The sequence below is a fragment of the Nylanderia fulva genome, unplaced genomic scaffold (assembly GCF_048542155.1).
Source record: "Nylanderia fulva isolate GAGA-0341 unplaced genomic scaffold, ASM4854215v1 Scaffold4, whole genome shotgun sequence".
NCBI lineage: Eukaryota > Metazoa > Arthropoda > Insecta > Hymenoptera > Formicidae > Nylanderia > Nylanderia fulva.
The window spans coordinates 6,303,503-6,317,197 of NW_028190476.1; the positions used below are offsets into that span (position 1 = coordinate 6,303,503).

At 28.8% G+C, this 13,695-nt stretch overlaps 1 protein-coding gene across 5 annotated transcripts in view; it reads left to right on the top strand.

Moving 5' to 3' along the window:
• Window positions 1–13,695, top strand: part of LOC114937841 (very long chain fatty acid elongase AAEL008004) — a 52,858-nt gene that overhangs the window by 29,437 nt on the left and 9,726 nt on the right. For all 5 annotated transcript variants that reach the window (XM_085486050.1, XM_029311507.2, XM_029311509.2 and 2 more), the window contains one exon: window positions 10,380–10,532. In XM_085486050.1, the coding sequence (XP_085342176.1) occupies window positions 10,475–10,532 (58 nt within the window). In that variant the 5' untranslated portion in view covers window positions 10,380–10,474. The remainder of the gene's footprint in view (window positions 1–10,379; window positions 10,533–13,695) is intronic.

Below are 13,695 nucleotides of genomic sequence, written 5' to 3' on the forward strand. Positions count from 1 at the left end.
AATACCATATTTTATACAGATTTCCCTTCAGATATGTATAAATATTATCCGCGGAATTTTATTTTCTCTTTTATTACGATACGATTGTTATTTCCATTTCAGATATTTTTCCGGGTAGAAGAGATATGTTAATAATTTACCATATTTTATACAGATTTTTCTTAACGCTATAGACGTGTCTAAACTGAATATTAGCCACAGAATTTTATTTTTTCTTTTATTATGATACGATTGCTATAGATTTATTTCTCGGATATTCTTTTATTTAATATAATTTTGAATATTAAATATATTTTGGCGGTAAAATAATTTCTTGAATTTTTTTTAATTAAACGAAGAATATATACATTTAATGTTGCCCTGAAAATTATAATTGTGGGACAATATGGTATTGGAAGAATTTTTTAAGAGTTTCTCTGATTAATATTTATCATAATAGAAAATATTAATATCTGCCACATTAAGATATAAAATACGTTCGATTAATTTTACTATGTACATTTTAATATTTTTTATTGTGGTAAATAACAATTAGAGAAACTTTTAAAATTTTTCCAATACCATATTGTACCATGATTTTCAGGGTAAATTCTAAGAGAATTTTCTCCGTGTATAGGTGCACAGAAAAAAAATTTGTTAACTTAACTAAACCTTTCAATTAAATATTATTTTGTTAATTAAATATATAAAAATATTTAAATTAAATATATAACATATTAAATCTAACAGAACGTTTATTTGACTTAAATACTAATATATATGTTCAATTAACAAAGTAGTAATTTAGTTGAAAGAAAGAATTTTATAAGAATTTCTCTGATTAATATTTACCATAATAGAAAATATTAATATACATACCACAATAAGATATAAAATACGTTCGATTAATGTTACTGACACTTAGTAAAATTTACTATGTACATTTTAATATTTATCATTGTGATTTAGTCAAGTTAACAACATTATTAGTTTCAAAGAAATAATTTATTTGACAGTATTGAAATAAATATATTTATTTGAATTCAATACATTTTTTTTTCAGTGATAGTATCTATATTCGCATTCAATAAATTTTTTTTTAGTGTAATATATTTTTTCAGTTTAGTATCTATAGGTATATTTTTTTACACGTACACTGAAAAAATGACTAAATTAATAAATATTTATTTAAATACTCCTAAATGAATGTTGAAATAAATAAATATTTTATTTGTTTTGAAAGACTTTCTTATATCAAATAAATAATTTTCATATCAAATCAATATTATTAGTTTCAAATAAATAATTTATTTGGCAGTATTAAAATAAATACTTATTCGAATTCAATAAATTTTTTTTGAGTGTATCTGTATATCGAGATACATTTTAAATGTATCTTGCCCATTATTGAATTAAATAAATTTTTTTTTAGTGTAATATATTTTTTTTCAGTGTAGTATCTGTAGATATATTTTTTACACGTACACTGAAAAAATGACTAAATGAATAAATATTTATTTAAATACTCCTAAATGAATGATTTATTTGAAATAAATAAATATTTTATTTATTTTGAAAGACTTTCTTATATCAAATAAATATTTTTCATATTAAATCAATATTATTAGTTTCAAATAAATAATTTATTTGGCAGTATATTAAAATAAATACTTATTCGAATTCAATAATTTTTTTTGAGTGCACCTGTATATCGAGATACATTTTAAATCTACCTTGCCCATCACTGGTCTCGAGAATCGCAGAGAAGAACGATGTTCTTCCTCTTTCGTTTTCAGACTCCGGCAGTCAGGAGAAAGTACGCGATGTTTACACCCTGTCTAAACGAGGAATACATTGTTGTCGAAGACGTAACCGCACGATAGCAGGGACCCGCGATAAAGTCGCGTCACCGCGATATTCGCTCGCATTTCTAATCTTCCGAATTCCGCCTCCTCTGTTTCCGGAAATAGATTACATACGGCTCGCTGTATCGACGCGCCTTATATTCGCTGCTTTTTTTTCTCTCTCGTCTCTCCCGCCGCGATCTCTTCATCCCAAACCGTTATGCAATTGCATCGCGTAATGCGAGAATTCGCGAGATTTGCGTTTGCACTTTCCGTCGTTCCGCAGGATTCTTAGGCAACGAGACGATTTGACATCTGTCAGTCGCGCGCACCAAGCTCCTGGACACGCGCATATGCCTCTCTCTTTCTCTTTTTTCTTTTTTTGCTAGTTAATCATGTGGAATTATCGAAAGAAAGGATAACGTGCGTGTCGAAATGTAGTTTTATATATCGTCAAGTTTTTGCAATTATTAGCCGTCCACTTTTAATTTCAAACGGCGCCGATTACAGATGCTTAGATAGACGTGGAAATATTACGTTTAATGATGTAAAATTTACGTCAACAGAGTAGCAATTATTATATTTCATTATATTTTATCGTGATTATATATATACGAAGTCTACATAATATACATATATATATATATATATATATATATATATATATATATGTGTGCCATTTTCATTAAAAAATTTAACTTAGGAAAAAAGTTGATAAGTTTAAGGTAAAAAATAACTTAGTTGAAGTTAAAAATTAATACATTTTAAATTAACTAAGCTAAGTTAAAAGTTATTAACATTTAATTTTTTTTAACTTTTAACTAGTTATTACAATAAGATAACAAATAAATGTTGATATAGAAATATATTTTCTGATAATTACAATTGATGACAAACAAACATCAAAATTAATAATACTTTATTTAAAAAATAATACATTTGAAATAAATTAAATTTAATTCAAACGTAATTAAATAATTCAACTGAATATTTAAGATACAATTTTATGCAAATTTAGATTCTCTTGATTTTTTACACAACTTTAGTTATTACCCAACCCTGCACATATCTATCATATGATATGTATGTGTAAATCCATACGTATATAACAAATAATTTGATCAGGCGCCGTGGGAGATGGCGCATAATCGAATTTCATAATTTTATACTTGGACGAGCCAGCTGCGAGTTCATTAAATCGAAGCCCGTAATCCGCGCAACAGTCGTCGATCCGACACTTTTCTCCAGCGCGCTGGACAGTGACAGCACGCGACCGCAATTTCTCGGAGTGTCAACGACGACGGCATACCGGGTACGCGATAGACCTTTCTCCGTTCTCTCTCTCTCTTTCTCTTTCTTTCTGATCTTTTCCTTCTCCCTCTCTCTCCCTCTCTCTCTCTTTCTCTCTCGTTTTGTCATCTTTCTTCGTTCCGTTACTCAAGCGCGCGAGTTACTATTACTTAAGTGCACCGGCTGGTTGCGTCGTATATAATAGTTATACTTGCGCTTTCGGCCTGTCAAGCAGTGCCGCATGCACCCAACTCTGACAAATCGCGCGGACATGACGAGAATATTATTTTTGTTTACTCGAAGGCGCGATAAATCCGGAGCAAATATGTGAAACGAGAAATATGGATGTAACGTGTCCAGTTTCTAAGAGCAATTTTTTTTCCAAAATGTCAAATTCGATGTTTTCGAATAAACTGTTCTTTCATAATATTTATAGAGAGACTTTGCAGCGAGCTAATAACTTTGAATGCGTCAATAAATAATTTTTCAGTTAATCTTATGGTTATATTTATTTGGTGAGATTATTCGGGGGATATAAAAACGTTTGAAAATTTTAGTGAATCATAAGAATTTGATTCCTAATATTTATTTTTTATTCGAGTATAGGTCGAAAATTCTTTCGAGATATAAAAGACATTTTTATATTATTAAATTTCTTTTTTGTAATTTTGTATATTTTTTACTGCTTTTAATTATTATCAAGGCAAAAGTGCATACATTTCAAATAAATTTAATTTAATTCAAATGTGATTGAATAATTCAATTGAATATTGAAGATGATTTTATGAAAATTTAGATTCTCTTTATTTTTTACACAACTTCATATTACACAAATAATAGCACTACTAGAATTGAGAATTTTGAACCGTTTTTATATATTACAGTCTATAAAATATATAAAAAGAATTTTTAGATATTTTTACGGTTACAATAAGCAAAAAGCTTTTAGAGAATGAGAAAAAATAAAAAAATACAATACGCGCAAATAATTTTTGAAATGAATTTTGTAATCATTATGAAGAAAAATTAGCCACCATAGCTCAATTTTAACTGTCCTTGTATTACAACTTGAAATTTAGTTATCATGCCTTAATTTTACGATAATTAATATTTTTAACTACAGAATTATTCGTGACACAATAGCTAAAATATAAAGTTATCATATCTAAATTATATATATAATATATCGATATATTGTAGCTAAAACTTTAGCTATTATAGTTAAAATGTACACTTTAAAAATATATATAAAATTATATTTCAAATATGTAAAATTACATATTTTTTTACAGTGTAGACACATATAGAGGATCTTCTCTTAGAATTTATCCAGAAAATTATGATCGAGAATTTTATAACAGTTTCTCTGATTAATATTTACCACAATAAAACTATTAATAAATGCATGAAATTTATTATTAATAATTTTTATTGTGCTAAATATTTAGCTAGAGAAACTTTTAAAAATAATTCTTCCAATACTATATTGTTCCATGATTTTCAGAGAAAATTCTCTCCGTGCATGATAACTAAATTTTATGTGTAATATATAGGGACAGTTAAAGTTTAGTTACACTGTTAAAATATATGTAATATATTACATAAAAATATGTAAAATTACATAAATAATAAATATAAAATTACGAAAATGTATACAATTTCATTATTTATATTGTAATTTTACACTTATTATTTATGTAATTTTACGTATATAATTTTTATATAATTTTACATATTTTTTACAGTCGTGTATAGTTGTTAATTTTTGTTTTCCGCGATGATATTTTTTTCATCGATGCCATCCAATATTTCCCGATTCAAAAGTTCTTAACAAGAGACATAAAGTCTTAATTTTTGTCATTCGAACGAATTAAATGGAAATAAAGGTGTGTTAGGCCTGAGCAGGATTGGGTAAATTAATGATTTTTTAAAACAAAGTTAAGTTAAAGTAGTTGATTATCAAATTAATTTAGTTAAATTAAAAGTTTAAACAAAAAATTAACTCAGTTACAGTTAAGTTAAAATTAAATTAACTGAAGTTAAATTAAAAATTAATTTTTAAAAATACTTATATTAAATTAGAATTTTTTTGTTCATTTTTAAAAAATATGTAATAACAAATAACAAAGAAGTTTTGATTTTTATATAGAAATATATTTTTTGGTAATGGATGACAAATGAATATAAAAATTAATAATACTTCAATTTAAAAATAATACGTTTATAACTTATAAAAAACCAATAATAGTATTCACATAGATAAAAAAATTGAACTTGATAAGTAAGAGTTATGAACTTTTTAACTTTTTTTAGCTCTGAACTAATTAACTAGTTTTTGCCCAAGTCTGAGTCCCTGAAATATCCGTTACTGGCGTGAGGCCCGTTTGTTAACTTTCCTGCGATTCTCGTTTAACGCCGGCGATCAACGACGACGATCCGGGGCTTAAAAGCACTTTCACGACGTTCGCCGGAAAGATTGGACGCGTTCCAGTGGGCGCGGAGGCTACCAGTGTCGTCGTCATCGTCATCGTCATTACCGTTGTCAACGTCGTCGTCGTCGTTGTATCACGTCCCGATTTAGCCCTTTATACGTCTGCGTTTATACGCGAACTCATTACGCTGCCCCGCGATTATCGTAAAAGTTATTATGCAACCAGCTGATAGTATCCTGTGCCGTTTATTTGCGCAAGTAGATAAAGGCGACCTCGCCACCGCGCATCGCGATGTTACTGTTTCTATAAGGAATATACACTATCGTTGTACAATGTGTGTCTTGGGCGGAGAAATTTCTCAGTAATTTTTTTTTTTCTTAAATGTGCATTGTATTTTTCAATACGGCTTACGTATATCGGTCGTTAAATTGCCGATAAAGATTTTTTATAGGGAGAGACGACACATTTTTATTATTTTTCTAAAATACGATATATATGCATATATTATATATAAATTCAATAAAAATTGTTATCGCTCCGTATAATTTTATCTTAGATTATAAATAACCGCAGACAGGTGCGTCTCGTGGTCTAAATAAAGATACTGACCTCTGTGTAGCGCCCAATGTGTGTTCTCTATATATCGAGAAAATGAAATGAATGTAGGGCCTCGAATTTATTCGTGGATTTACCTCGATGTATATCATATCAAGACCACTTTCCGCATTTTCATATCTCGAGTCTTCTGTTTTTAAATTTAATCTTAAAGATACACGCTCAGGGTCATTAATTAAAATGGTCCAGCGGATGCGCGATTATGCGGATGCTATAACGAGATATATATATTACATCTGAATGAATGAACTACTTTTTGAGTCATGACGTAAAGGAGGAAAAATTTCAAGCCAACCGGTCCAAGATAATTTTATTATGGGAAGAGTGCGAATGTTCGCGCAAAATGTATTCAAGTAGAATGTACAGATATAATATATATTAATCAATAAGAGAATTCCCGTTGCTCCAAACTGGAAACGGACCACACCGTTATTCGAGGTATATATCTCCTGTATTAGTAATAAGTAGGTGTGTGCAAAAAAAATTGCTCGTTCTTGACTTCTCTCTCTCTCTCTCACTTTGATTAGATTAGATGACGATTTTAGGTAAACGAAGACGAACGACACACACACGCACACATGTACGCATGTACACACATAGACGCATACATGCTTGCGCAGGTGCGACCGATTTCTTGCGTAACGCACATACAACAGACACGCATGTACGATCCGTTTTCTGTGCCGCGGCTCTCTTATAATGTATACAGTTTTCGCAACATAATCTCGGCGGTATTTCGCTTGCTCGACGCGTTTTCGGCTTTTTGTTTTGCAAGCAGGCAAAACACCTAAAGCCACGATCGCTCAGGAGGACTGATCGACCTCCATTCAGCGTTCACGGCCTGGATCCTCTTCTGTTTAGTGACCTTTCATTCGTTTCTCTTTCTGTTTAGCGATCTTTCATTCGTTGGCTATTTTCCGAAAAATTCGTTTTTATACCCCGAAAATATGGCCGCGCGTGAAAACAAACGATTAAGCATGATCAGCTGTTTACTGTCAAACTGACATTCTGAAAATTTTTGGAGCCGAAAGTGTAGTATTTAAATATAATTGACTCCGCATCTTGTAAATATATAGATCTAATTAATAATATCGCAAAAATTCAGAAATCTATCCTAAAATGGCCGGGCGTGAAAACAAACGATTAATCATGATCAGCTGTTTGCTGTCAAACCGACATTCTGAAAATTTTTGGAGCCGAAAGTGTAGTATTTAAAAATATAATTAACTCCGCATTTTGTAAATATAAAACGGCGGGCGTAAAAACAAACGATTAATCATGATCAGCTGTTTACTGTCAAATTGACATTCTGAAAATTTTTGGAGCCGAAAGTGTAGTATTTAAAAAAAATTGACTCTGTATTTTGTAAATATGTAAATCTAATCAATAATATCGAAAAAATATTAATTATAATAAACAGATTTATTTTGAAAGCCTTAATAAGCAAGAATATAAAATACTTGGTTACAAAGTTGTTACAACTGGTGTCATGAATTAATAACGCAACTAAAAATTTAGATGTACATAATAAAATAACACGCGAAATTAATTTTTATTATGTATATCTGTTGCGTTATTAATTTATGATACCAGTTGTAACAAATTTGTAACTAAGTATTTTATATTCTTGCTCGTTTAGGCTTTCAAAATAAATCTGCTTATTGTATAATATGAGCTTATTTGAATTATACATTGGTGAATTGTTAAATTTATTAATATTAATTATCATAGCTAAAATTTAGCTATAGTAACTAATTTTCTCCCCATGTCTTTGCATGACATTCATCCAAGAGGAAATGAGATCGGTGGGTGTGTGTTTAGAATTAATTATGCGAGAATTCTTCGTTGATTTTTTTCTCACGAAATGCAACAGGTTATTAAATCGTTTAATAATGACTGATTAGTGGATTACTTGACAATTTGTAATTAATTTCGTCGTTCCGCCCCGAAGCGTAGAAATCGAAATAAGCACTTTTTCTTTATGTTATGGAATATTGTGTATACATTTTTTTAGTTAGTCTTTAGTCTTATGGTGAAAGAAATTCCAAAAAAAATCCATCAAGATTTTCATGCATACATTATTATTAGTTAGCTCATTATCTTCAATTTTAAGTATCAATTTTTTTTAATTCGTGTTATATTAAAAAAATTCAAATATTGAATCTTCTTATTTTGACAAGAAAATTACAAGCTGACATATGTAAGTGTCACAATCTATAGCCTTGACCAACTAGGACACATGCTTGTTAATATAATTAATAAAATAATCATTGATAAAACCATAAATTTCCATGTTCTTTATGATTATCAAAAATTGACATTTATCTTCTAATCGAAAAATTATTTTCTCCTCTTTAATCATTCGGGCTTAATTGCTCGATCCACACTAAATATTATTTTGTTAGTTAATATGAATATATAAAAATATTTAAATTAAATGTATAACAAAACGTATATTTAATTAAAATAATATGTTTAATTAACAAAATAGTAATTTAGTCGAAAGATTTAGTCAAATTAACAAATTTTTGTTCAATGTATTAATGAGATTTTTTAAAATTATAAATTAAAGTTAGTTGCTTATAAAATTAATTTAGTTAAGTTAAAAGTTTCATGAACAAAAAATTATCTCAATTAAAGTTAAGTTAAGATTAAATTAACTGAAGTGAAATCAAATGTTAATTTTTAAAAATATTTATATTAAATTAGAATTTTGTTTGCTCATTCTTTTAAAATTTATAGTAACATAACAAAGAAATTTTTAAAATTAATAATACTTTAATTTAAAAATAATACATTTATAACTTATAAACGAACAATAATGGTATTCAGAGATAAAAACAATTTAACTTAGGAAAAAAGTTAATAAGTTTAAGGTGAAAAGTAACTAGTTGAAGTTGAAAATTAATACATTTTAAATTAACTAAGCTAAAACAGTAAGTTATTAATTTTCATTAGTTATTAAAAGTTATTAATTTTTCAACATTTAAAAAAATTTGTAACTAATTAACTAGTTCTTACCCAACCCTGGTATTGAGGTATATCACGTAAAATACAAACTATGTCAAAGGCAGGATCGGAGAGGGTTAACAGATTTCGGGATAACGAGGAGAAAAATGCACAGCGAACGCGGCGTTTGCGTATTCATAAGAGCACTCGTCTTCTCCGCGAGAGAATTGAAATTCAATCGTGCCGTTGTGTAGGTATACACGTACGAACGAACGTGTTTGGTATAACGGTTCAAGGCCACGTCGTCGATTCATGGTCGGATCTGGTGAATTGCGCGATATAGTGTTGTCCAATTGTGTCGTGTAACCGTTTTCGCGAAGGAAACATTCGGCCTCCAGAATTCGACTTGGCTTAGACGCGAATTTATTAAAGAGCGTACGATGCTTCGAACCCTCATATTAAAGATCCATAGATATTTTATCCTCTCTTTTTCTACCTCGATACTAATAATTAAGTCTATATATTTTAATTAATTGGGGAAGATACGAAAGATTCCATTAAAGGAGGCATCTGCTTTAGAAAGCCAAAATAAGTTTTTTTCAAAATTTTTTTATAAAAATTGTATAGCGGATTATTTTTAAACTTTTAGGCATTTATTACCTATTAAATATTTATAAATGCAAAACATTTTTTTAGTTAAAAATATAGTAGAGATCGCTCTATAAAAACCTTCTACTTATCGCTGGAGTTGCAAATTTGCCAGCATTCTCATATCTCCAAATCTTGTCTGAAATTAAAAAATCAAAAATTTTTCATTATTTATAAAATTATTTGTGCAAAAAAATTGTTGAAATTAATTTTTTTATTAATGTTAAAGGTTTATTGGCGAGAAGATTCCTCAAAGGCGACCTTCAAAGTCTATATTTTTAACTAAAAAAACGTATATATACTTGTAAATATTTAATAATAATAAATGCCTAAAAATTTCAGCATAATTCGTTGTAAAGTTTTTCCAAAAAAAAAAAAAAGAAAAAATTCTCAAAAACCAATCTTATTTTTTGGTTCTTCTAAAGCAGGCTCTCTTTAATTTCTGCTGCATGTGTGTCGCTTTTTAAATGAATGTCACGATATCTTAGGAATTGCGTTTGATGTTACAACAAATAAATAAAAAATTAAAATAAAATAAAAATAAAAAATTAAAATAAAATAAAAATTGAAAATTAAAATAAAATGAAATTATAATTTGCGAATTGATTTTTCTGTTTTTCAGAAAAGAGGCGATCGCTGCGGGAGTGAGATAGACTTCGCTCCGGGAGGTTTTTCCGTCCAAAGTGTAGACCTCAGGATATATAGCTCTTCGGCAACATGTCGATTATAATGCAGTACATAGACCGGTTCCACGATATGTTGGACAAACACGCAGGTGAGTAAACAAAAAGTGCGCGAGAAGAGACGAGAAAAAAAAATATCTTTGCGTGTGTTTTATCGGTAAATGATTTGAATGATAATAAAACGGAGCACGGCGGAACTTGTCAATTCCATGGTGTTTAGAAGCATGCCTGATGACATCATCGACATGTTATAATTGACGATTACGTAGCTGCGCGATCATTTCGAGAGCCCCGATAGATGAACGTACTTCGCGGTATTATATCCTTCGGATTTACATAATTAATGTGCGAGAGAGAACAATGTAAATAGCTCGCGGTAGTATAATATTGTTGAATTTATCCGCATATTTCGTTTAACTACTGTTAAATAATTCCGCGGAATATCTTATTACTGAAGTTTACTCTTTAATAATTCATTCTTGATCTTTGATGTTTATAAGATTCACAGGTAAGATATCTTAATTGTGACATAAATTTTAATTTATAATACATTTTTTCTCATTTTTATTTTGCATTTCGAGCATCAAATTTACATAATAAATTTGTTTTTTCCGTTGTTTCAAATTCCGTAAACAAATTTTACATTTTCAGTCTTTATATGATTTCACGCGAATTGATAAATAAATATACATTGAGCGGATATTATTTTCTCTGCATGCTATAAATATTCAAAGATGAATTTTATTTTTATCTTTTATAAATGTTTTGCGAGTTTTATTTTGTATAATAATTCTCGAAATATATTCCGTGGAAATATTGATGAATCCGTAAAAATTGTTTCAACTCGTCAAGAAATCTTGCGTTGCTTGAAATAAAGCAGACGTTGTCAAAAGGCACCAGTGTTTCTGAAATCTTTGCTATCCTATTTATATCCCCAATCACGAAATATCTGTGATAATCGCTCACGTTGAGTTCATAAAATGAGCAAAGTATGAAATAATTATTCAAAGTATGAAACTTTTTATTTAGTATGAATAACATTCTTTCTCCAAGTTTTATCGCAATAAAAACCTTCTTTTCGCAATTGACCGGTCGAGAGAAATCTAACATCTTACGACATTTTATGGTATGGTGATTAATGATAGTATTTATCCTCTTTGCTCATTTACTCTATTAAAGAGACCCATCCGTGTTTATTGTGTTTATATATTAACGATCGAACATTCGATCATCGTACGAAAGTGCGATTGTGCGAAAGACAAAGTGTTTACTAAAACAATCAAAAATTTATATATAAAAAATTAATATATAAATAAATTTGCAGTACAAAATATTTTTAAAATCTTTCAAAAATATTTCTTAAAAAGAAAATTATTCGTAAAATAATTTTCGAAAATATTTTAAAAATGTTCTATGTCCGATTTTTCATATGTTTAAAAAATATTTTTGAATAGAGATTTGAACTAATATTTCAAAAGTATGTATCAAATATTTAAGAAAATATTATATGAGCGATAAAGAACATTTTTTTTAAATTAAAAATCACAAAAAATTTTTATATCATTTTAAAATATTCCTAAAACCATTTTAAAATGTTTTTATGCAATATTTTATAGAAATATTCAGAAATAGTTTTCGGTGACGAGCGAGGCACTTGCCTTGGGCGAAATTTTTAGAAAACAATTTTTTTAGAAAAATGCAAAAATTATATAAGCATCAACTTATCTATAATAATTCAAGTAGCAAGCGTATGTTATTTTAACGTGGGACGCCAATTACTAATGTTGCCTTGAGTGGCATAATATTTATCTAGATCTAGATTTATGTGATTAGCATTTTGTCTTAGCTTATTTATTCATTTCGCCGATGATTTATATGCGAAAAGTGCAATCTGTTTAATGTATAATGCATTCGAGAGTGTTCAATGAAAAAAATATTACGGGATAATGATTTTCGAAAAAACACGCGTGTTTTTTTCTCGCCAAAGGACGTAATAATTTTTCACATATGCAGTCGTAATTTTTTACATGTTTTTTAAATTTACATTTTTTAAAATTAAAATAAAGTGATTTGTATATAGTTTCCTTTACTGGTTGTAAATAAATCATAATCTCTTTCTTTTTTTCGCAAAAATATTTGCATTCATAGATAATACACAAGCAATCATCTTTCTTATTCGTATGTTAATATTTCTCAGATCAAGTCTCATTTATAAATACCGAAACATTTTTTGACATATGTAAATGCAATACGATTCTTCTTGATAAATCTTTTTTTCCGAAAAGAATTTACATAATCTTTACGTGCGCAATATTCATACATCAACGAAACCGATAGTTATACCTGTTTTTCGTTTCGCTCGTCAATTCGATGCTGATCTTCATTTGACAACAGGTTTTAAGAAACTAATTGCAATGCGGCGCAAATGTGTACCAATGCTCCTACGTCACGGGGAAAGCAAAGGTGGGTGATCGAACCCTCGAAGGACGAAACGAGAACGATTTGCGTCAGACGTGAAAGGACGTCGCGTCATGTGCATGCCTGATATTGCGAGTTGAGTTGAGTCCTTCGAGCCGATGAAATCGCGATCGCGCTCAAGGACGAGACGGTGATTTTTTACCGCCGTTAAATCATGGTCACTGGATCATTCCGGAAAGAAAGAGGATATATCCGCATTGTTGCATGCAGGGCTATCGCTTTGTTGCTGTGATAGAACCAACTTCTTGCGCGATTATTTCTGAGAAGTGGTGCCAAACGACATCAATTTTTGTTTTCATCATTTCAATTCCAATAAGCAAAAAATCATTGCTACAACGTTATTATAATATGATTTTCACTGACAAATAATGTTGTCAAGTATATAGTTTTTAATATTGTATGCAACATCATTATATATGAACAAACTTTGATATCGATTTAGTTAGAGGTTTCGGTATATGTTGAAATATTTTAAAATATTTTATTCATATTTTGAGAGCAATATGTTATTAAATAATATTTTTAAAACATTTATAAAACATCAGTTAAAATAGGTTTTTAATATTTATTAAATACGTTTATTAAAATATTTTAAACATATTTATAGAACATTATATCATAACGTTTAGAAAATTGATATAAAATCAACATTTTAAAATGTTGATTAAATATTTCTTGCTTACTGGGATTCTTAAAGATGGAATCATCTCTTTTTCCATGATAATTTCATATAGTAATCAGATAGTAAAATTTACTATGTATAATACATATTCATAT